Source organism: Lathyrus oleraceus, chromosome 7 (assembly GCF_024323335.1).
Source record: "Lathyrus oleraceus cultivar Zhongwan6 chromosome 7, CAAS_Psat_ZW6_1.0, whole genome shotgun sequence".
In the NCBI taxonomy this organism is placed as follows: Eukaryota; Viridiplantae; Streptophyta; class Magnoliopsida; order Fabales; family Fabaceae; genus Lathyrus; species Lathyrus oleraceus.
Genome location: NC_066585.1, coordinates 453,863,556 through 453,886,731, shown reverse-complemented (window position 1 = coordinate 453,886,731; position 23,176 = coordinate 453,863,556). Strand labels below are relative to the sequence as shown.

Sequence of the window (23,176 nt, the reverse complement as noted above, 5' to 3'; positions counted from 1 at the left end):
GACATATTGAGGCATTAACTAATTTGAAATGCTTTTATCAAATCGAGTATTTTTTCACAATTTTTAAAAATATTTAATATACTTCCACCGTCCCACAATGATTGACCCATTTGAAATAAAAGAGTGTCCCAAAATAAATGATCTATTTCAATTTCTAAGACATCTTTTTTAATTTTACCCTCTAATTAATATTACTTTTATCATTCTCAATATATGATAATGATACTTTAGTAAGTATATCATTCTCTCTCTTTCAATTATTCTTTTTTCTTAATCATTTTCACTCATTGTTGGACGAATGAAGTACTATATCTCTCTCACAATTTCATTTTTTATTTTAATTTTTAAATTTTCTTCAACGATTTTATCTGTTCATTTTAAATTTTATACTCAAATATATTATTATAATTATAATTATAATTTCATTATTTTATTTCTTTAATTTTTATTTAATAATATTATATAATATATTATTCAATTTTTTAATTGTATTTCACATTAATAATATTTATTAGAAATACTCAAATTGATATATTAAATTACAGATGAATTAAATATAAGATAAAATTGTGAAAATTTAATATAAATTCTTTAGAGTGAGTTAAAATTAGAGATTTGTTTCAAGATTATTATTATTAGAGATTAGAGATGCTGTAATAGAAAAGTAAAAAGAAAAGAAAAGTAAAATAGCAAAAAGAAATATTGTGAGCATTACAGGTAGATACATATTGCCACGTCACGAACTGTGGCAAGTTTGTTTACATACTCTTTGTTCTCCTTTTCTTTTCTCTCCGGTTCCTGATTCAGACTTCGACTTCATTCATACACAGTAATGGACCAACAATCCCAACTCCTTGAAGCAGCTACCGATTTCGCACACTACCCTGGTATCATCTATAACTCCCGCATTCTACTACTCTTACTCTCTGTCACTTTAACCTAACGACTCCACTCACTTTGATTTCAGGTTCTCATAGTGATGATTCTGCAACACAATTTCTCAATCGATTCCCTCTCCCACTCATAATCAAGTCACTTTCTTTTTTTCCTTTCTACTATCATATCTTTTAATCGAATGCTTTCTGACCTATGTCTTTAAATTCATTCTTCTATTGTGCTCTTAATGATTCGTCCATTTTTTTCACCTAATTCAAAAAATAGGATTATTTATAAAGTCTGTCATGCATGATTTAGGGTTTTATTTTTTTAATTCTTATTATGTTCTCTGTCATGAGTGAAGTTAACCAGGGGTTTTGTTGAATGTTGATTTTCTCCTTTAATTTTGCAGTGCATTGCGGACTCAATTTGATGTGCCTGGCCTTGAAACTACTCTTGTTCTGTGCCTTGAAAGGTTATTCAAAACAAAGTTTGGTGCATCTTTGATTCCACAGTATATGGTTTGTGTCATTTACCCCTTTGCTTCAACTAATTCTCTCACTCTCACTCTCTCTTAAGTTTCAACTATGACATTCACCAGTAAAGTTGTTATTATGATTTCTAGTAAATTATTATAATTCTATTGTGATACTTATGCTTATTGCTTTGATATTATGTTTTGGTTCAGTCGTTTGTTCAAGTTGGTCTGCAGGCAGATTCTCAAGCAGTCAGATCCTTAGCTTGCAAAACAGTATGTCGATGTATTATGTATATACCGAATTTATTTAAAATGCTTTATACTAGTATGATCAATGGACAAACATTTTATTTTCAAAATCTCTCTTCTCGAGTGTTTGCTCTGCTTTGGAACTTAATAGTAAAAAAGTGGCTAGTCCTGGAAAAATGCTCTTCAAATGGAATTGAGATGGTTTGATAAGTATCTATGACTTTCTACTTCTGTAAATAAATTTCTAACTAATTTTTGCAGGTCACTTGCCTTGTGGAGAATCTTGACAATTCTTACACAGTTGCTGCTCATCTTATTAAAGAATTCAACATATATCCACTTTTGCTCGATTGCCTTATCAATGGGTAAGTATAAAAAACATTATTATGTGTTTCATATCATAGTTGCTTTGCCCTAGTGTTTTGTTTCAGCAACACCTGATCTTTTATTGTGCCATCTATTGTATCACCTGCAAATTGTGAAGGGGTTATGTCAACTTAAGTTATTTAGTGCCAATTAGATAAGTTGAATTAATTAAGAATTCATTTGTAAGATGATATTGACATTGTGTATTGGGCACACACGCATAAGATGTTTCAATATAAGATATGATAAGTACCAGGTGATTTAAGTGAATTATACTGCAAGAATTCAATATGTTAATGGTGGAACTCAGACCAATGTCAAGGTAATTTGAGGTCTTGGGTTATGGAATAACAAATAAATGTAGAAACAAGAGTATGAATATGTAAGAAAATATCGTATGATACCTTTTGTTTTATATTAGAGTATATTAGTTTATCTCCTAGGATTAGTTTCTAATCTTAGAGTATCTTAGATTATCTCTTAGACTAGTTTCCATATTACTTGGTTATTATGAGGATTTTCCTATTTATTTACACAAGAGTATCTTAAGTTATCTCTTAGACTAGTTTCCTAAGACTAGTTTCCATATCTTAGGGATTAATGTTGGATCTTTTAGTATCCAATCCTTATCAATAATATTACACCATTGTCATATCTAAAGTCCTTATCATTTCTCTTCTCATTCTTTTATCTAAAACACATACGTTAACATGGTATCTAGAGCTAGTTTGATCCTCCGTGATCTATCCCGCCGCTGTTTAAGTTGTGGAGTTCCCAAGAATCTGCAAATGAATTAACAATTGTTTTAGTCTTCAATCACAATAATCATCATCCGATGGAGCCTGGTGCTGCCGCAACTACATTTTCCAGCAAAAACAACACCGTAGGCTCAGTTTCAGCCAAATCTATGCACCTTCTTGAGGTTGCAAAAGCTTTACGCTTTGCAGATGTGGTTCCAAAATATTTTTTGGGGTGAGGTTGCAAAAGCTTTACTCATATTGTATGCCGACTAAAGTTTTAGATTTTAAAACACCTCAAGATGTTTTTAGAAAAGAGTTTTCCTCTGACTTGTGTGTCTGACGATTTACCACTAAAAGTTTTTTGTTGCATTGATTTTGTTCATGAACATAAACATTTTGGAAAATTCGAGCCACGAGCCACTAAATGTATTTTTAGTGGTTACTTTCCAACTTATAAGGGGTACAGGTGTTTTGACCGAAAAACATAGCTTTTGTAACCTTGGATGTTACTTTTCTTGAGAGTCAACCTTTTTTTGATGGCATTCATCTCCATTCGTCTTTTGAAAATATTATTACTTTAAGTGATGTAGTGTTGTCACAAAAGAAAATGTCCACGAATCTATATCGGAACTCAATCCGCTTGTGAATGGGGTTCCCAAAGATTATGGGGCGACATTTTCAAATCAAAGTCATAATGAACAAATTCTTGATCTCAACGATAATGAGGAACAACCTGAAATGCCACAACAAAGTGAATTTGATAAAGTGACACAAAACATGTTTAATATCAGTGATCATATTTGGAAAGGACATGTCTATGGAAAAAAAGATCATAAAAGGGAAGATGAGAGACCCATTCTATAGCCCTGCCAAGAATCTTAACCTAGAGAATCATCATCCTATTACGGTCAAGTCTTCTTCTATGCCTAACCTAAACGTCATGGTAGTCTTCTTCTATTCCTAAGAGTCTCAATCTTGATTTCCATGTACCTATAGCAATTAGAAAACATGTTAGATCATGTCCAAGCATCCTATTTCTAAATATGTGTACTACTCAATGTGTGTACTACTCAAATTTGTCTTCTTCATTTGTCGCGTTTACCTCTGTTGTGTGTCGTAGAAATTCCACAAAATGTACAAGAGGCTCTAAAAGCTTCAAATTAGAAGGAAGCTCTTTTTGAGGAGATGAGAGCTCTTGAGAAGAATAAAACTCAGAGAGTCATGGCTTTACCTGCAGGAAGAACACTGTAGGCTATAAAAGTGTCTTTACAGCAAAATATTACTCTGACAACACAATTGAAAGGTACAACCGTACAAGACATGCTTGGTTACGAAAGGGTTTACTCAAACCGATGACATAGATTATTTAGAAACTTTCGCTTCTCTTGCCAAATTAAAACTGTCATAGTTCTCTTGTCTTTGGCCGTGAATTTAGATTGGCCTATTAGCCAACTTGATGTAAAAACTGTTTTTCTCAGTGGTGATATGGAGGAAAAAGTATACATGGATAGTTCTCCAGGCTTTGAAGATAAGGTTGGTTCAAATGTGTGCAAAAGTCTCTATATGGTCTCGGGCAATCTCCAAGGGCTTGGTTCAAAATATTCACCTGACCATTTAATAGAGAAGGATGTAAAGATTTAGATGCACTTAAATACTTTTTTGGTATGGATTTTGCTTCCTCAAAAAAGGGAAATTGTAGTTTCCTAGTGGAAGTGGCCATTTAATAGAGAAGGATGTAAAGATTTAGATGCACTTAAATACTTTTTTGGTATGGATTTTGCTTGCTCAAAAAAGGGAAATTGTAGTTTCCTAGTGGAAGTACAACCTATAACTCTTGGAGGATATTGAGATTAGTGGGTATGGACAAACATATACCATTGTGAAGCTAAATATGTAACTCTGGGAGGAAATTGAGATTAGTGGGTATAGACGAACATATACCATTGTGAAACTAAATACGAAATTCTGGGAGATAGGTAATAATCCTGTCGATATTGTTAATATTGGAAGATGCTAGACGTTAGTTGACAAACTTACTCCCTCCGTCTCATAATAAGTGTCTTATTTGAGTTATGCGCGGTTCTTAAAAAAATGATTAAATGTGTGGATTTTAATGATAAAATTAGTATTATTTATTAAAATATTCTTATTTATTATAGTTAGTGAAGTAGTTGAATAGATAGAAAGTTAATAAATAAGAGTATAAGAGTGGAAAAAAATAATAAATGTTGTATTGGTATTGTAAAGAGACAAGTGCAAATTTGACACTTTTTATAAAATGGAGGGAGTATTTATTTAGCTCACACTAGAACTAGAACCTGGCATCGCCTTCTCTGGGAATGTTGCAAGTCAATTCATGCATTCTTCCAATGAAGAACACTTGGAGGGAGTTAAGCAAATCTTATGGCATCTAAAATCCAATTATGAATAGGCCTGTATAAGAAAATCAACGAGATAAATGTCTATATTTACAAATGCTGATTGGGCAGATCAATTGCTGATAGGAAATCCACTTATTGAATTTGTACTTATGTCTTGAGAAATCTAGCTACTTGGAGAAGAAACAAGATGTTGTTGTTCGGAGTAGTGCAGAAGTCGTATTCAGAGCAATGACTCAAGGAATTTGTGAACTTTTGTTGACCTAGAAACTTTTGGAAGAATTGGAATTGAAAGTTGACTTATCCTTAAAATTGTTCAGCGACAACAAAATGCAATAAGTATAGCTCACGATCTTGTGCAAAATGCAATAAGTATAGCTCACGATCTTGTGCAAAATGCAATAAGTATAGAAATAAAGTATGAAAGTACGAGTCTGTAAAGGCTTAGTTTAATTGGCAATGTCAATATTATTTGGTTGGATATCTTCACCTTTGACTTCACAGTTGTGTGTGAGCTTTAGAGGGTGTTTGCCACTTTGTCTATAGGCAACAAAAGTAAAGTATATCTCTACTCTCTAGATAATCTATCATAGGAAATTGTACGAGTAGTTGGTGGAAGTTGTTCAAATTGGTGAATGTATTGACGATGATTGACAATTTTATGGATGGTGGCCGGGCTGTGACACATGACTGATACTTAATCTGACAATAGCATGAAGGCAAAAGAGGCAAAGCATGACCAAATGGTCATCTGCTCTAATACCAATTTGAAAATTTGAGAAGAATTTTTGAATGCTTGAATGATTTGCAGTGAGCTGATCTCCTATTTATACACTCTTAGCAATAATTGCAATTTACATTTACATTTACAGGGAGATTAATAGCATTACTATTACTTCCTAAGTCCATCAACAATAATCCCTAGATACCTGGCTAACCAGGTACAATAAATTGAAATGATTGCTATAACTTCAAATACTAATATTAGTTCCAACAGTATGTATGTAGTTGTACAGATACACACAAACACGTAGGTATGGTATTGTAAAATATGTTTTTGGCAGTTCACCTGTATAATGAATCCTTCGATTCTCATATCTTCTCACATAAGCAGAGACGAAGAGGTGGCAGCGGGGGCAATCAATGCAATACAAAAGTTGGCTAGTTTTCCAGAAGGCATGGTAAGGGTATTTTATTGTTATGTCACCTTGGCTTGCATGCCTTTAGGTGATCAATTAATACCATATTCTTCATGATTGCTGTTTGACATTCAATACTATTTGCAGGGCATAATCTTTCCATCTAGCAAAGGAGGTGATACGGACCTTGGGGTTATAGCATCGCAATGTTCATCACTGGTATGGCTACTAAAATGTTAATGTACGATTTTGCATTTATGAACGTATATTTTAACAAATTGACTATGTTGAGGACTTTATCTTGATTGCATGGGAAAGCTTTGGAAAATTAGTTGAGCTCGTCTTTTCTAATAAAGCTGTGATTTATGTTTTTTATAATTTGATTTTGAGAATAGCGTTCAAGAGAGATTTTTGTGAATTGTTCAAGTGCTTTTGCTCCCGGTGTATTGGTACTTATATGCGTGGAAACTAAAACATATAAGTTAGAAGAATAGTACTAATTTTAAAGATCCCAACATTCTTGTTAATGGAAGAGAAAAATAAGACAAAGGGGACTCGTGCCAAGATATTCCTTATCTGAGTATCATCTTATCTATTTTGATATTATTAGGAGTGACAATTTGATCCACTAATCCATCATGTATCTAATAATCTATCCAATCCATTCACTATATAAAAATATTGGTTTTCACGACCGCAATGGAATCCAGTCATCTCATTTGTTGAGACCAAATTTATGACTGGTTATGGATGAAGTTAAAGCATTATTCCTTGCTCATGAGTTGAGACTTGAAAAATGCAATGGAATCCGTCATCTCATTTTGTGAGACCAAATTTAAGATTGGATATGGATTAAGTTGAAGGCTGAAGCATTGCTCTTTCCTCTTGAGTTGAGACTTAAAAACTTCAGGACAAAAGCACTAATGCATGTGGCCTCTCTGTGACTCATGCATCCACTCCTTCTCCCAATACATTTTCTCTTGTTACACATAATATAAAATTTCTATTGATGCCTATTCTCTAGGTTTACTTCAATTTTTCATCTAAAATCCAAATACGAAGATTCCTTATATTTAAACAATTCAAGGTTATGGTTGAGTTGCAATATGGCCAGTCGCTGAAACTCCTACAAACTGACTGGGGAGGTGAATCTTGACCTTTTACCAAGTATCTAACAAATTAGGGTATTATTCATAGACTCATGCTTTTATACTCCTCATCATGATGAAGTGGAACACTAAGAAAGCAAGACATATTTTTGAGTTCGACCCAACATTATTAAGTCACACCTCTCTCCCTTTTAACATTTTGAAATCATGTCTTTCTTACATCTGTTTATCTCATTGATACACTACCCATTCCTTCTCTCAACTTCCAAGTACCTTACACTGTTTTGTCTCAACAACCACATGATTATAAATTCTTAAGGGTCTTTAGTTATTCTTGTTTTCCTCTTGTTGAAATACAAGAGACTAGTGTGTTTTGAAAAGCATTACGGAGACTTTATTATATATAGAGAGATTACAACTAATTACATGATATAGTCAATGTGAGACTATTCTATATAGAAATGTTCTTAACACTATATATTTACAAATATCAACACTTCCCTTCAAGCTTGAGCATATAAGTCAAATGCACCAAGCTTGTTACATATATAATTAGCTCTGGGGTTTCGCAAGAATTTTGTATGCACGTCTGCCAATTGATCATTAAAGTTGACAAAGCTTGTGACGATGTCACCTGACTCAATCTTCTCTCTGACAAAGTGACAGTCTATCTCAATATATTTGGTCCTCTCATGGAAGACTGGATTTGAAGCAATGTGCAATGCAGCTTGATTATCACAAATAAGTTTTAATGGTCTTGCTTCTTCAATTTGAAGTTTCTTGAGCAACTGTTTTAATCAAATAAGTTCACATGTTGCCATTGCCATGACCCTATACCCTGCCTCGCGTTTGATCTTGCAACTAAGTTTTGTTTCTTGCTTTTTCAGGATATAAGGTTTCCTCCAACTAGTACATAATACCTAGAGGTGGATCGTTTATCAATGGGTGACCCTGCCCAATCAGCATCGGGTATCAAATTGTTTGAGTATGTCCTTTATCTTCATACGCTAGACATTTCCATGGAGCGCATTTGATGTATCTCAGAATCCGGATAACAACATCCATGTGTTCCTGACAAGAAAAATTTAAGAACTGACTTATCACACTAACTGCAAAAGAAATGTCTGGACGAGTGACTGTGAGATAATTCAACTTTCCAACCAATCTCATATATCTTCCTGAGTCAGATAGAGGCCCCCCTGATTGGGTAGTAGTTTGACACTTAGATCCATATGAGTATCAGCTGGTTTAACATTCACTAAACCTGTTTCTTCCAAAATATCCATAGCATATTTCCGCTGAAAAATCACCAAACTATCTTTAGATTGGGCTACCTCAATACCCAAGAAATAACGAAGTTTACCAAGATATTTTGTCTGAAATTGATTCGAGAGATGTTTTAACTGGAGTATTCCCTGCTGATCACTACGAGTTATGACTATCATTTACATACACAATAAGATAACATGGACTCAATATGGAACAGACTCGAAGAAGGTAGCATCGACCGATATGAGGTATCATTGTAGAGTATGTGAATAACAACGATAACCTTTTTGGGATTGATGATAATCAAGAAAGACACACTTTAGTGATCGAGCCGATAGTTTATTAAGATCAGGAGAGAGATTGTGTACAAAACATGTGGACCCGAAGACTTGGGGAGGAATTGGGTGAAGTGGAGAATTGGAAAAAAGGATTGAATGAGAGATTTTATTGTTAAGGATAGATGAGGGCATGCGGTTTATAAGGTAACATGCCGTTAGCACAACATCCCCCCAAAATCGAAGTTGAACATTATCATGGAGAAGTAGGGACCGAGTGGTTTCTACGAGATGCTGTTTTTTGCGTTCGGCTACCTCGTTTTGTTGAGGTGTGTGAGGGCAAGATGTTTGATGGGAATACCATTACGTGACATACAATTTTGAAATTGTTGGGATAAATATTCACGAGCATTGTTACTTCTTAAAGTACGGATAGACACACTGAATTGAATTCTTATTTCTTGATAGAATTGTTCAAAAATAAAAAAATAATTCAGATCTATTCTTCATTAAAAATAACCATGTGCAACGTGAAAAATTATCAATAAAGGTGACAAAATACCTAGACTCAAGAGTAGAGATAGTATACGAGGGACCCCAAATGTCGGTGTGAACTAAAACAAATGAGGACGAAACTCGTTTATTGACTCAATTGGGAAACTGACCACGAGTGTGTTTTTCTAACTGACACGACTCACAATGTAAATTAGCTATCTTCGATAAATTTGACACCAACTTATGTAGTTTGGAAAGACTGGGATGACCTAACTGAGCATGGATAATGAGTGGAGAATCTTTGGCTGAGCATGTTTGAGATGACATTGAGAGGTAATAAAGGTCTTGAGACTCACATCCGACGCCAATCGTCCGTCTTGAACTCCGATCCTACAGGGTAACATTATTGTCAGTGAAGATGACACTACAATCAAGAGAATGAGTTAAACGTCTGACTAAAAGATAAATTAAATAGACAATTAGGTACATAAGTAACAGAGAGAGAAGGTAGAATTTGAACAATACCAATTCCTTCGGTTGGGTTTGAGAACCATTGGCAGAAGTTATAGTAGTTAAGAAACCAGAGGTAGAGAGGGAAGAGAAAATATGTTTATTATCGGTAACATGATCAGACGCACCAAAATCAAGGATTCAAGGTCCAAGAGAAGATGATTGAGAGACAAGCAAATGAATTACCTGTGTGTGCTACCGAAGACGTAGAATTTGAGTTCTGATGATTCTGATACCACCTGAGAAAATCATTGTAGTTTGGCGTAAAGTTATGAGGAGTAGCCATGAGTATTTGAAGAGAGAAAATATCACGCAAACGGGGTGAAAAAGACTCTGTTAGAACTGGATCACAATTTTCCGCAAGTGAAAAATAAAATCTGAGACCGAATCTGAAATAGTTGAACGATGGAGAGTGGGGCGGTGGAAAAATTGTCGGGATCGGCTGCCAGACGTGCAGATCAGGTGGCGGCACGTGAGGCCCACGCGCAGAGACGGAGGTGGCGCGTGCTGAAGGTTTTACCGGTGAAAAAGTGGGGAACGGCTGGATCGGAGGAGGCGCTTCTGCCGATAGGATTAGTTTGAGGGAAAGTCGCCGGGAACAGTAGCGACGGAGGGGGACGGTGGCGGCAGTGCAGTGGTGACCGGAGAATTTTGAAAACTGATGTCGGAATGAGTTACGATAGTGCATGGAAAGCAAATCAGAGTTATGACAGGATTTGCCAACAATTTCTCTCTGGAAGACAGTGAGTTAACCAGGTAAAGCACGGTGAAGAGTTGTCTCTCAGTAGGTTGTGAGTACCATGTTGAAATACAAGAAACTAAGAGACATTTGAATAAATCGTGTGTTTTGAAAAGCACCACGAAGACTTTATTATATAGAGATTACAACTAATTACATAGTATAATCAATGTGAGACTATTCTATATACAGATATTCGTAACACTATATTTACAAATATCAACATCTCTCATGTCCTACCATCTCCATAAGCTTGATTTTTGATTTCATAAATGCCAGACTCTTTATTTCTAAAGATGTAGTATTCAATAACTTCAGTTTTCTTCATACAGACGTATTTTCAAAGCATCTGTTGAACCAACATCCTCCTCATGATATCACTCCAGATTTCTGCATCTGAAGCTCACTGTGACTGAGCCAGTTTCTATTTTTCCGCCCCCCTTGAGTTTGTTGGTTAAGCCTATTGCTAAAGATTAGGATATATATATATTATTGTAATAACTAAATTCATTTTTTTTTTTTTACAAAAATACATAAAACAGATTGAATGTTTAATTTTTCTCTCAATTGATTTTAATTTGCTGATGTCATGCTTTTTATTTTGGTTTGTTTTACCCTTTGATTTAAATTGACTTAATTACTACTATTTAACCTTTTGCCATCCTAATTTAGGGCCGAGTTCGTGTCTTGGCTTTAGTGGTGAAGCTTTTCTCCGTATCTATGTCAGCAGCATCTGCCATACACAGTTTAAATCTACTCAGTTTGTTGGAGGCAGAAATCAGAAGTACAGATGATACCCTTGCAACTTTAAGCGTATTCGAGCTTCTTTATGAGGTTACTATTTTCTCTCTCTCTCTATATATATTTTCTGGATCTTATTCTCATTCGTAAAATGGAGGCAGCTAGCAGAGGTGGAGCATGGTTCAGAATTTTTGTCAAAGACTAGCCTCTTTCAACTGCTTTCATCAATAATAAGGTACTCATTATATGGCCAAGAATATATTTTCCCCTTAGTGAATATTGTCAAAATTATTTTTATGATTTAATCTCATGTTTTCACGAGGTTAGTGACGATTCCAAGGATTCATTTTTAAGATCAAGAGCAATGATGATAAGTGGAAGGTTACTATCCAAGGAAATTACATACTCCTTCATAGATGAACCATGTAAGATTTGCACTTTTATCGAATTGGTTCTTTTATCTACCAATATTTGTTTGGTGATACAAAAATTTGATTTATTATTATTTTCTAACAAGTAACTCGTGTACTCCATGGGTGCGCTTGATGCATATTGAGATACATGGAGAACAACACATGTCAAACTCTTTACAATACTACACAAGCAATATGTTAGGAACCCAAAATAAAGAGATAAGAGAAAAGTATTATTAATGGTAAAAAGAAAGTATTATAGAGAATAAATTCCCTATAATCCGCAAAGCTCCTCAAAGGAAGAAGAAATCCTCCTTTGCCCAACCCTAAGGTTCTAATACAACTGATACCGAATCATTCAATGTTTCCCTCTCACACACTTCATATACTCACCTTCACGTGTAACTTCATCACTCTCTCTAACCAACTCACATGTGACTTCCTTACTCTCTCTAACCAATTTGCCAACACAACATTTTCCCTCTCCATTTGGGTCTCTTTCTCTTACTGGGTCCTGTTAATGCCACCCTCTTATAAACAACCCTGTCCTCAAGTTGGAAGTGGGTTCTATTACTCTTCTTGCTGCTAGGAGACCCTTTAGTGTGTTTGAGAAACAAATGGGAATCAAGCCACTGAAAACAGTGAGGTTGGACTTGGACATCAATTGCACCCAAAAGCTTGAGGGCCAAAACTTCCCTCCATCGTATACCAAATTAAGCCAAATTAGTAGACATACTAATAAAAGGCTAACAAGAGTTCCAATATACAACCATACCTGTAGCCAACATCTTCCACACGTATCTTGTGTTATGTAAACCTATTGACTAAGGAGTTCCAAATTGTTGAGTCTTCACTTTCATTCCACTGATACACCAAAAGCTTGTACCTTCAAATTGAAATTGATAATCACATAGTTGTAGGTGATCAAGATCAACCCTTCCCTTTTATTGCAAAGCTCGAATGCAAGACCCCCAACTACAAAACTTGGAATATATGCTAACAATTAAAAACACCTTCATATCAAATGCACAAACATCCAATTTCACATTAATCCCTTGAACGTGCATCCCAAAGCAAATGACCAAAACAGAAACATAATCAGACATGACATTGATTTCTTGGTACTCCCGGTCAACTAAAACAGTTGCCAAAAATTCATCCTTCTCAATACAAGTTTTCCCAACACACACATGACTTCTTTTCCATTTCTCAACACTAAAGAATCAGAACACACAGATAAGAAACTAGTGAAATTTTTTATAAATGAATTGGCACCTCCCCACTGCATAAACAAAAATAAGTACTTGACGATTTCCAAACATACCTTTTGTTTTGCAAACTTACTAATCAAGTAGTTTTGAGTTTTTGCATATGATAGTACTCCTTCACTATCTGCTAGTTTTAGCTCCTTTAAGGGCATCAAAAGAGGGCCTCGCCAGGACGAAGGGGCTTAACCCATAAGGCCTCACATTAAGGACAAAACGCACACCAAATTGGTTTTCCGCAGGGATGTAGTACACATTGGAGAATGCAAGAACAGAGAAGAAGTGCACCCTGGTGGAACTTGCAGCGACGACATACGTGCACGAGGGTCTCGAAGAGAGGATGAGGTGCGCCGTAGTGGTTCCGAAGCCATGGTAGGAGGTAACTGAAAAGGAAAAATTGTGCACACCCGAGACGGCAACCCCGCATTGCACCTACTTTGTGCTCTCACGCCAGCTGAGAGAAGAGCAACGACACAAGCCAACATAACTTTTAGTGGGGACTGAGTGCATACGATAGATTGTATCAGAGAGAGGCACTCAGATTGTGGGTTTGGGTCGAGTAAGCCAATAGGATCATAACTGTTGTCATGGGTTTGGGTCGAGTAACCCAATAGGATCATAACTAGTGTCATGGGTTAAGCCCAATAGCCTTGATTTATAATGCCATAGCCTTGAATTATGTTTCAATGCTTGATCGAGCAACTGCATTTTACTTCTTACTTCAAGCAATGAGGTTTTCACCCAAGCTTGAAGTGGATCTCTTATCAATCACTGAATCTAAATCTGCATTATTAACATCATGTGTAAACCTCTATAGTTATACTTTCATCTCTTTTAAACAAGAGTCTTCTTTTGGAGTGACTTTGAGATATTGTTAAACACGGTCTATAGCCTGTAAGTGTCTCACCCTCGGTCATGCATGAATTAACTCACCATACTGATTGCATATGTCAAATCCGATCTAATGTGTGTCAAGTAAATCAACTTTTCCACTAACCTTTGATGCCGACCCTTGTTAACTTTGGCATTTTTCTCCTAAAAACTCATTTTATGATTTTGTTCGATGAGAACACTTGTAGATTTGCATCAAGCTTTTCTCTTTTCTGCCGAAGATCAAACACATACTTTCTTTGAGAGATAGAAATGCCTTTACTCGAGTGAACTACCTCAATTCCCAAGAAGTACTTGAACTCTCCAAAATCTTTCATTTCAAACTCTACTGATAATTTCTTTTTGAGTAATTGTCTCTCACTCAAATCATCTCATGTAACAATAATATCGTCAACATAAACAAGAAGTACAATACATTTTCCTCGTTGTGTATGCTTAAAAAATAAAGTGTGATCTCTTTGGCTTTGATTATAGCCTAAACACAACATCGTCTTGGTGAATCTTCCTACCATGCTTTTCAATTGATATACCTTGTTGACTGCACCCGTGGAACTAAAATTTGGTGGAATCTCCATATACACTTCCTCCTTTAAGTTTTCTTGCAACAACTCATTTTTAACATTAAACTGTTGTAATTCCCATTCAGAGTAAACTGCAAGAGATTTGAACAATATGCATCCTTTTCAGTGGTGTAAATGTTTCCTCGTAATCAATGTAAATGTTTCCTCGTAATCAATGCCATGTTTTTGAGTATAACCTTTTACCATTAGCCTTGCCTTGCAACGATCAAGGGTGTCATCTGATTTGTGTTTTACAATATAGATTCATCTGCATCAAAAGTTTGAAAATCACTAATATGGTAAATTATTCAAAGTCATTACGAGGAGAGAACTCCAGTTTAAAAGATGCAAAAGTTTAACTACGGAGGTAAATATTTATGTTGATTATGCCTGTTCAGTTAGTGATAGAAGTTCCACTTCTAGGTATTGTACCTTGTGTGGGGCTGGGAACCTTGTCCTTGAAGAAGGAGAAAAGTACAACCACTAGATCAATTGCTTAGGTAGAATTTAGAACTATGACATAAGGAATTTATGCACTATTGTGCATGAAACTTGTGCTAGAAGATTTGAAGATATAGTCAAAAGGCCTTATGAAGTTGTTTTGTGACAATAAATCGGCCATCAGTATTGTTCGTAATCCTATTCAACATCACTGAATAAAACACATTGAGATAGACTCACATTTCATTAAATAAAAGTTAAGATAATGGCCATGTAGCTCTCCGTTGCTATCATCTCTAGTGGCCTTTCTAGCAACCAATTACACCCTGCAATCGCTCCTAAAAACCGACCTATCTCCATGAGATCATTGCCCACAACCAACTCACGCTCTAGTTAACACATTTAAGACCGTCCCTACCACATGCATCGTCCTCTCAGTCGTCGCCTCGGCCTGTTGGTTTCGGATCTGATCTTGGTGTTTGGTTTTAGGGCACAAATATCTAGGTTTCAGTTTGTTAAGAGTCCCACATCGAATGACATATGGTTTGATAATATATTTATAAATGGAGGCAATTCTAACCTTTCAAGCTAGTTTTGTAAGGTTGAGTTTGGTCCTACCATAATTCGTAATAGCTAATCTACTATCCGTTGGACCTCCTCCTTTCAATCCACGTATCCACACACCAATTCCAATAGTGTTATGCGTGAGGAAGTATGTTAAGAGTCCCACATTGAATGAAATATAACATGAAAATGTGCCGGTTTTGTAAGGTTGAGTTAGGCCCAACCACAATTCTCAGACAGTTCAAACAAACACTTCTCTGTTTTGGACACATTTTTTTCTCTTCGCTTAAAGCATTTGTTTTTCATGCTTTCTTTACTCATTCATGGGTTCTATTTTGGTGACTTCTCTTCCGACTGACGATCATTCAGGTGGCGACTCTTATCCTCTGTATGGATCATATTAGTGGTGCCTTTTCTTTCCCCCAACGATCAACGATCAATCCGATGATGACTCTTTTTCCACAAAGAAATCATTAATGGTGCCTTCTTTTCTTTTCTTTTCTCTTCTTGTCAATGATCATGCTGATGGTTGACTATGTTTGTTACAACGTTAGCCCAATAGTTGTCAAACTTCGTTTCAAATTTTTTGAGAAAATGTTGCTGTAACAAGCTTAAAGTATAGTAGGCTTTAGTTTGAGGGGAGTGTTAAAATCAATTAGAGATCAAACATTATGATTTTTCAATTGTCATATCATTTATGTTTAATTAGTGTTGGAAAATATATTATTTCCGATTTTATTATTGTCTTTAATACTACCTTTATTTTTCTTTATTCTCCATTAAGGAGAAAATCAATTGTAATAATTGTATCTTCACTATATAAACCATCCTAAGGCTGACGAATAATATATAACGGCTTTTATCTATTTTTTTCAATATGGTATCAAGAGCACTGGGTTAAGGGTTACCGTAAAGCTTTCCTCAACCTATTTTTGTTGGGTTAGGGGTTACCATAAAACTTTCCTCAACATATTTTTGTTGGGTTAAGGGTTACCATAAAATTTTCCTCAACATATTTTTGTTCGACCCAATTCACATACCCGTTTAGCCTCCTATGGCGAATAACAACAACAGGTGGCATTCTCCATCACAGGCCTACACTGGATCCAACCATGACGACCAACCACAACCTGAATCCGGCGGTGGCCGCGGAAACGGCGGTAGCCACGGAAACGGCGTACATGAGGAACCGCCGGTGGTCATAAACAATGTCAATAATGACGGCAACAATGGAAACAGGAACGACATTGTTTTTGGTGACGGTTATTCCAACATAGACGGTAATGATCAAGAGGGTTCCTCATACTCCCTCAAGGTCAATATCCCTAAAATGAATGAGAATAACTATAATGAATGAGCTCAAACCGTTCAATTGATATTGGATAGCAAAGGAAAAATTGATTTCTTAACAGGAGCAGTAGCTGAACCGGCAACAGGAGACCCTCGTTACAAACTATGGAAGTCGGAAAACTCCTTGATTATTGCGTGGCTGGTAAGCTCTATGGAAATTGGAATAGGTAAGCCTTACATGTTTTTACCTTCCGCAAAGGATGTGTGGGAAGCTGTTAAGGAAACATACTCTGATATTCAAAACTCCTCTCAAATTTTTGGTTTAAAATCAAAGTTATGGCATGCGAAACAAGGTGACAGGAGTGTAACTGCTTATTACAATGAACTATTAACACTGTGGCAAGAATATTTTAATACTATCCTGGGTGATTTTTTTTCTAAAAAATGGGATTGTACATCAAAGTTCATGTCCTAATACTCCTCAACAAAATGGAGTGGGTGAAAGAAAAAATAGACATTTACTAGAGGTTGCTAGAGCTCTACTTTTTTCAAATAAAGTACCAAATTATTTGTGGGGCGAAACTGTTTTAACAATATTTAATTAACAGAATGCCCTCCAAAGTTCTCAATTTTCAAACTCCTATTAATGTCTTCAAAGAATGTTTTCCTAATACTCGTGTTTTAACTGATTTGACTTTAAAAATCTTTGGTTGCACAACCTTTGTTCATGAACATAAAAATGTTGGAAAACTTGAGCCACGTGCTATAAAATGTGTCTTTGTTGGATACTCCCCAACCCAAAAAGGATAAAAATTGTTTTGATCCAAAAAATAAGAAAATGTTCGTCACTATGGATGTTACGTTCTTTGAAAATAAATCTTTTTTTGATGACACTCATCTTCAAGGGGGGAGATAAACGAAGACTCGTTTCAAATTGAGGGCATGAGTTTTTTAAATAACTTATCTTTGCCAATATCACAAAATTCTAAGATTTTTACACCTGCACCAAGAGAAAATGACCATGATTCTTTATTTGATCCTACTCCTGTCATGAGTAAGGAACCTTGTGAATCCGAGCCTACATTTTCTCTTGTAAAAAACAATGAGAATCCTGAAAACGATGATAATGATGATCTAATTGAAATGCCACAAAATAATGAGCCACTTCAACAAAACAAATTTGAATTAGGAAACAGGACTTGGAAAGGAAAGTTTTTTGTGAAAAAGCACCATAAAGGAAAGGACAAGTCCACATCTCAACATTGCCAGGAATCTGAACCGGGGAATGATCAATTTCCTAACAAAAGATAAGGTAAGTCTATCTCTGTTTCTGAGAGTCGGATTTTGTATCCTGATATAGATGATCCTGTTGCCATTAGAAAACCTGTCAGATCTTGCACTAAACATTCCATGTCCAATTTTATATCATATTCAAATTTGTCTTCATCTATGTCTGCCTTCACTTCAAAATTGTCTAGTGTAGAAATTCCAAAAAGTGTACAGGCTGCTCTAGAAATTCCAAAGTGGAGGGAAGCTATACCTGAGGAGATGAAAGCTCTTGAAAAGAACAAAACTTGGAGTGTTATGTCACTACCAGATGGCAAGAAGACAATTGGATGCAAATGGGTGTTTACTGTGAAGTATAATTCAGATGGGTCAATTGAAAGGTACAAGGCTCGCTTGGTGGCTAAAGGCTTTACTTAGACCTATGGTATAGATTACTCAGAGACATTTGCTCCTGTTGCAAAATTGAACACTGTCAGAATTCTTTTGTCTCTTGCTGCTAACATAGATTGACCTTTGCATCAGTTAGATGTTAAGAATGCCTTTCTTAATGGCGATCTAGAAGAAGAAGTATATATGGATATTCCTCCTGGCTTTGAAAACAAATTTGGATCAAACGTGTGCAAACTAAATAAGTCTTTGTATGGATTAAAGCAGTCCCCTAGAGCTTGGTTTGAAAATTTCACTCAGTCCATGAAGAAACAAGGGTACATCCAAGGACAGGCTAACCACACCTTATTCACAAAATTCTCCCACGATGGGAAAGTTGCTGTCCTGATTGTTTATGTTGATGATATTATCCTTACTGGAGACGATACAGTGGAAATGGCAAGAGTAAAAGAGAAATTGGCAGTAGACTTTGAAAATCAAGGACCTGAGATTCATGAGATATTTTCTAGGTATGGAGGTTGCTCGATCAAAAAATGGTATTCTGGTTTCACAGTAGAAATACATTATAGACTTGTTGAAAGAAACAAGAATGAGTGGATGTCGTCCTGCAGATACCCCTATGGATCCTAATGCTAAACTTTGGGGAGAAGGTAATGTTTCTGTTGATACTGAGAGATATCAGAGATTGGTTGGGAAAAGTCAGTTTATGCATTCTCCTTTCGAGCAACATCTTGAGGCAGTCTATAGGATACTGAGATATTTGAAGGGAAATTTTGGAAAAAGATTATTTTTTAAGAAGACTAATGAAAAAAATGTGTCTATCTTCACCGATGCCGATTGGGCAGGTTCAGTCACAGATAGAAGATCAACCTCTGGATATTGTACCTATGTTTAGGGTAATCTTGTGACATGGAGGAGTAAGAAACAAGGAGTTGTAGCAAGGAGTAGTGCAGATGTCAAGTTTAGAGCATTGTCTCAAGGTATTTGTGAAGGATTATGGATCCTTAGTGATAGAGTATCATAAGAGAGAGAAAGAATAATATTCTATTTCATGATAAGAATGAATACAGTGACTCTTTATATATAGAGCAACTAGCACTAACTGAATACAGCTGGCACAGCATAGCTGGCACAGTATACACCACTAACTACTATATACTCTATTAGTCCCCCTTAGAAACTGAGGGTACAGCAAGCAGACTATGTTTGTTGAACACTCTCAGTTTGTCCCTTAGAGGAAGAAACTTGGCTGCTGAAAGTGGCTTGGTTAAAGCATCTGCCCATTGATCCATAGCTGGCACATGTTCAACAATGAGGCTTTTGGACACCACTAACTACTATATACTCTATTACTTAGAGTCCTAGAAGAACTTAAGATGTAAATTGAGCTTCCATTGAAATTGTACTCTGACACTAAAGTTGCTATTAGCATATAGCTCATAATCCAGTTCAACATGACAGAACCAAGCATATCGAGATTGATCGACACTTCATAAAGGAGAAGTTAGATGCGGGAATCATATGTCTACCCTTCGTGACTTCAAGTCAACAAACTGCGGATATCCTGACCAAAAGTTTGGCAAGGCATACTTTTGAGTATTTGATAGACAAGTTGGGCATGATAGATATCTATGCACCAATTTGAGGGGAGGTATTGGAAAATATATTATTTCCGATTTTATTATTGTTTTTAAGGAGAAAATCAATTGTAAGTCTAAGACTGACGAATAATATATAACGGCTTTTACCTTTTTTTTTCAATAATTAGCATTAGTTGTAATTAATCTATTATAAACACAAAGAAGGTGTGCTCAATCTAGACACATGAATATTACACAGAAACAGTTAGTTTGCAAAATTTTGAAAGAACTAGAACCTAAGGATATTATGCAGCCTGTTTAAGTTCTTGTTGTAAACACTGTCTGGTTGCAGGGGTTGTTCCATTTCTTTTTGTAAAATGTCAATGGGCTTCCCATACTATGTTGCACAATTCAATAATTATTAAGAAAGACCTTGAAATTGTTCACTGATATATATGAATTGTCGTGATGTTGATTTCAGGTGCTAAAACTGTGATTTCGTCCATTGATGAAAGGCTTCAGTCTTTGGACCCTTCGAATAGAGATGAGTTTGAAACTGCACTTGAATCATTGGGTCAAATAGGATCATGTAAGTATGTTGTATCATGATTACCAGCCGTGTCACACAGATCCTTTGCGCCTCTATTAGAAAATTGATTATTTTTTATTTACCATTTGGCATTGGTAAAATATGAAAGGGATTCAAGGAGGGAATCTGAGTAAGTAATCCCGAGTTCTGTATTTTTAGTTAACTCACTCAAACAATATGATACATAGGTGTCAGAATGATTACAAAAGATTATAGGCAAAAACAGAAACAATGACAGCTTCTACAAAGTGATAACTATCAGTTAAGGCCTAGCTAAGCTAATTGCTACTAGCAGAACAGAAGGCTCTAGAAGTGGTTGTTTGAGTCAGACTAGAATAATATCTTTAGTCTAGATGATGCTTCAGACAATCTTCTATTAACCCCCATTCAAACTCAAGATGGTTGGAAAGTAATCAACACCTTGAGTTTTAGAAGGAGGGGTAGATGTTGGCTTTGTTACGATATCATTAAATCAGTAATTTGGTCATGAAGGTGTGTGACAATGAGGTATTTTCTTCATTTATTGATCTAATCCATATTTGCTTTTGTTAAGAGTTCCACGTTGGATAATAAATGGTCTGAACATGTGTTTATAAGTGGGGGCAGTCCTCACTCTACCAACCGATTTTGTAGGGTCGAGTTAGGTCCAACCACATTTTTTAACACGGTATCCAGAGCCTATTGAGAGACAATCCTTCGCCGTGTTTTACCCGGTTGATCCACTGTCTTCCGGTGATTTTTTTTGACAAACTGTGTCATAACTCCAGTTTGTCTTCCATACACTGTCGTGACTCATTCCGGCATCAACTTTTAAATTCTCCAGTCACCACCGCACTGCTGCGGCCGTCTGCTGCCGTCGCTATTGTTCCCGACGAAGTTCCAGAAAACTAACCCAAACGGCAGAAGCGCCTCCTCCGATCCAGCCGTTCTCCTCTTTTCACCGGCAGAAACCTCCGCACGCGCCACCTACGTCTCTACGCGTGGGCCTTGCATGCCGGCACCTGATCCGCACGTGACAGCATGTCCGGCGGCTGATTCTGACAATTTTTCCACCGTCCCACTCTCCATAGGGCAACTGTTTCACATCCGGTCTCAGACTTTATTTTTCACTTGGGAAAATTTGTGATCCAGTTCAACCTGAGCATTTTGTTTATTGTAGATTATTCTTTCTATTTATCACCTTTGATTTAGTTTCCTTAGATAGTCTTAGTCGTTTCCCAATTTCTTTATTTTGTGAGATCTTAAATGCTATGTTAACTATTATTTGCCATATCATGAACCAACTATTTAAAAGCTTAAGCTCTCTTAAATGCTATGTTAACTATTATTTGCCATATCATGAACCAACTATTTAAAAGCTTAAGCTCATAAGTGAATGTGAGTGAGATAGATACCCAACGTTCTCTACTTGTTATTAGGCTCTCAAGCTTTTCAATGGACAGTCCTTCGGTTCAAACCACGATCTAATCTCTTTATGAAATAGCCAGTAATTTCAATGTGCTTAGTTTTTGTAATATGTGGGCAAATTGTGCTGAATACTAATATTGTATAAAATGTGATTTGTTTTTTTAATATATTTTTTAAAGCAAAAGGTATTATTGGTTTGGTTACAAAGTGAAATAGCACTACTTATAAATGAAGTTATAATCGCAACTTTGTTCCTAGTGGTTTCTCTAAGTAATAAGAAACTTGGATTTTTTTTTCTAGATTCTGACTTTTTTCAAATGATCCAATATACACTAAATACTTTTTTAAAAGCAATTTTGAAAACTTATAAGTGATTTAATCAAACCACTAAACCTTGGGTGCAAACTGTTAAAGAAGTTACATTACCACTCACATAAACTCAAATGATTCCCGTTGTTAATTGTTTTACACAATCTTTTATACAGTGTACTACAAATATTAATTTATTGTTTTTGTGATCCTAGCTGTCAGAGGAGCTACATTACTACTCTCAGGCACATTACCTGCTGCTAGACATGTTATTTATGCTGCTTTTGATCGACAAGGACCAGAAAAGCATGGTAGACAACTGGTTGGTGAACTAGATATCCTTTTTCAAATTTTGAGGCTTCATAATATACTGTAATTTGATGCTCCAGTTGTCCCATCTTTAGTTGTTCAAAATCTTGTATGGTTTGAATCAATCACACCGGGCATGGATTGAAAGATTTAGCAAAGTGTTGCTGTTAGAAATTCTGGCTTCATGCCTACTCATTGCATTTGATACTATATATAATAGTGTCGGTAATTACAACTCATAATGACTAATTACAACTAATTACAGCTCATAATGACTAATTTTCTATTCTATGAATGTAAATTATTTACAATAAATGTGTTTGATTATTTCCTGATTAACATCCCCCCTCAAATTGATGCGGCTGGTCAAGGAGCATCAATTTGCTAACAAGAAACTGATGTCGTGGGCGTGAAACAACCTTGGTAAGAATATCTGCAACCTGCAACTGAGTACTGACGTGAGAAAGTGATATTATTCGATCATCGTAGGCGTCACATATTGAATGACAATCAACTTTGG

General features: G+C 35.8%; 1 protein-coding gene across 2 annotated transcripts in view; it reads left to right on the top strand.

The window, feature by feature from the left end:
• The first annotated feature begins 715 nt into the window (after positions 1 to 715).
• LOC127108359 (uncharacterized) overlaps positions 716 to 23,176 on the top strand; it is a 29,933-nt gene continuing 7,472 nt past the window's right edge. The window contains exons 1-12 of one of the 2 annotated variants that reach the window (XM_051045821.1): positions 716 to 887; positions 968 to 1,031; positions 1,289 to 1,397; positions 1,565 to 1,627; positions 1,865 to 1,968; positions 6,202 to 6,268; positions 6,374 to 6,445; positions 11,296 to 11,457; positions 11,526 to 11,599; positions 11,692 to 11,789; positions 20,524 to 20,631; positions 22,563 to 22,669. In XM_051045821.1, the coding sequence (XP_050901778.1) occupies positions 833 to 887; positions 968 to 1,031; positions 1,289 to 1,397; positions 1,565 to 1,627; positions 1,865 to 1,968; positions 6,202 to 6,268; positions 6,374 to 6,445; positions 11,296 to 11,457; positions 11,526 to 11,599; positions 11,692 to 11,789; positions 20,524 to 20,631; positions 22,563 to 22,669 (1,083 nt within the window). In that variant the 5' untranslated portion in view covers positions 716 to 832. The remainder of the gene's footprint in view (positions 888 to 967; positions 1,032 to 1,288; positions 1,398 to 1,564; positions 1,628 to 1,864; positions 1,969 to 6,201; positions 6,269 to 6,373; positions 6,446 to 11,295; positions 11,458 to 11,525; positions 11,600 to 11,691; positions 11,790 to 20,523; positions 20,632 to 22,562; positions 22,670 to 23,176) is intronic. The other variant, XM_051045822.1, reaches the window with a different exon arrangement.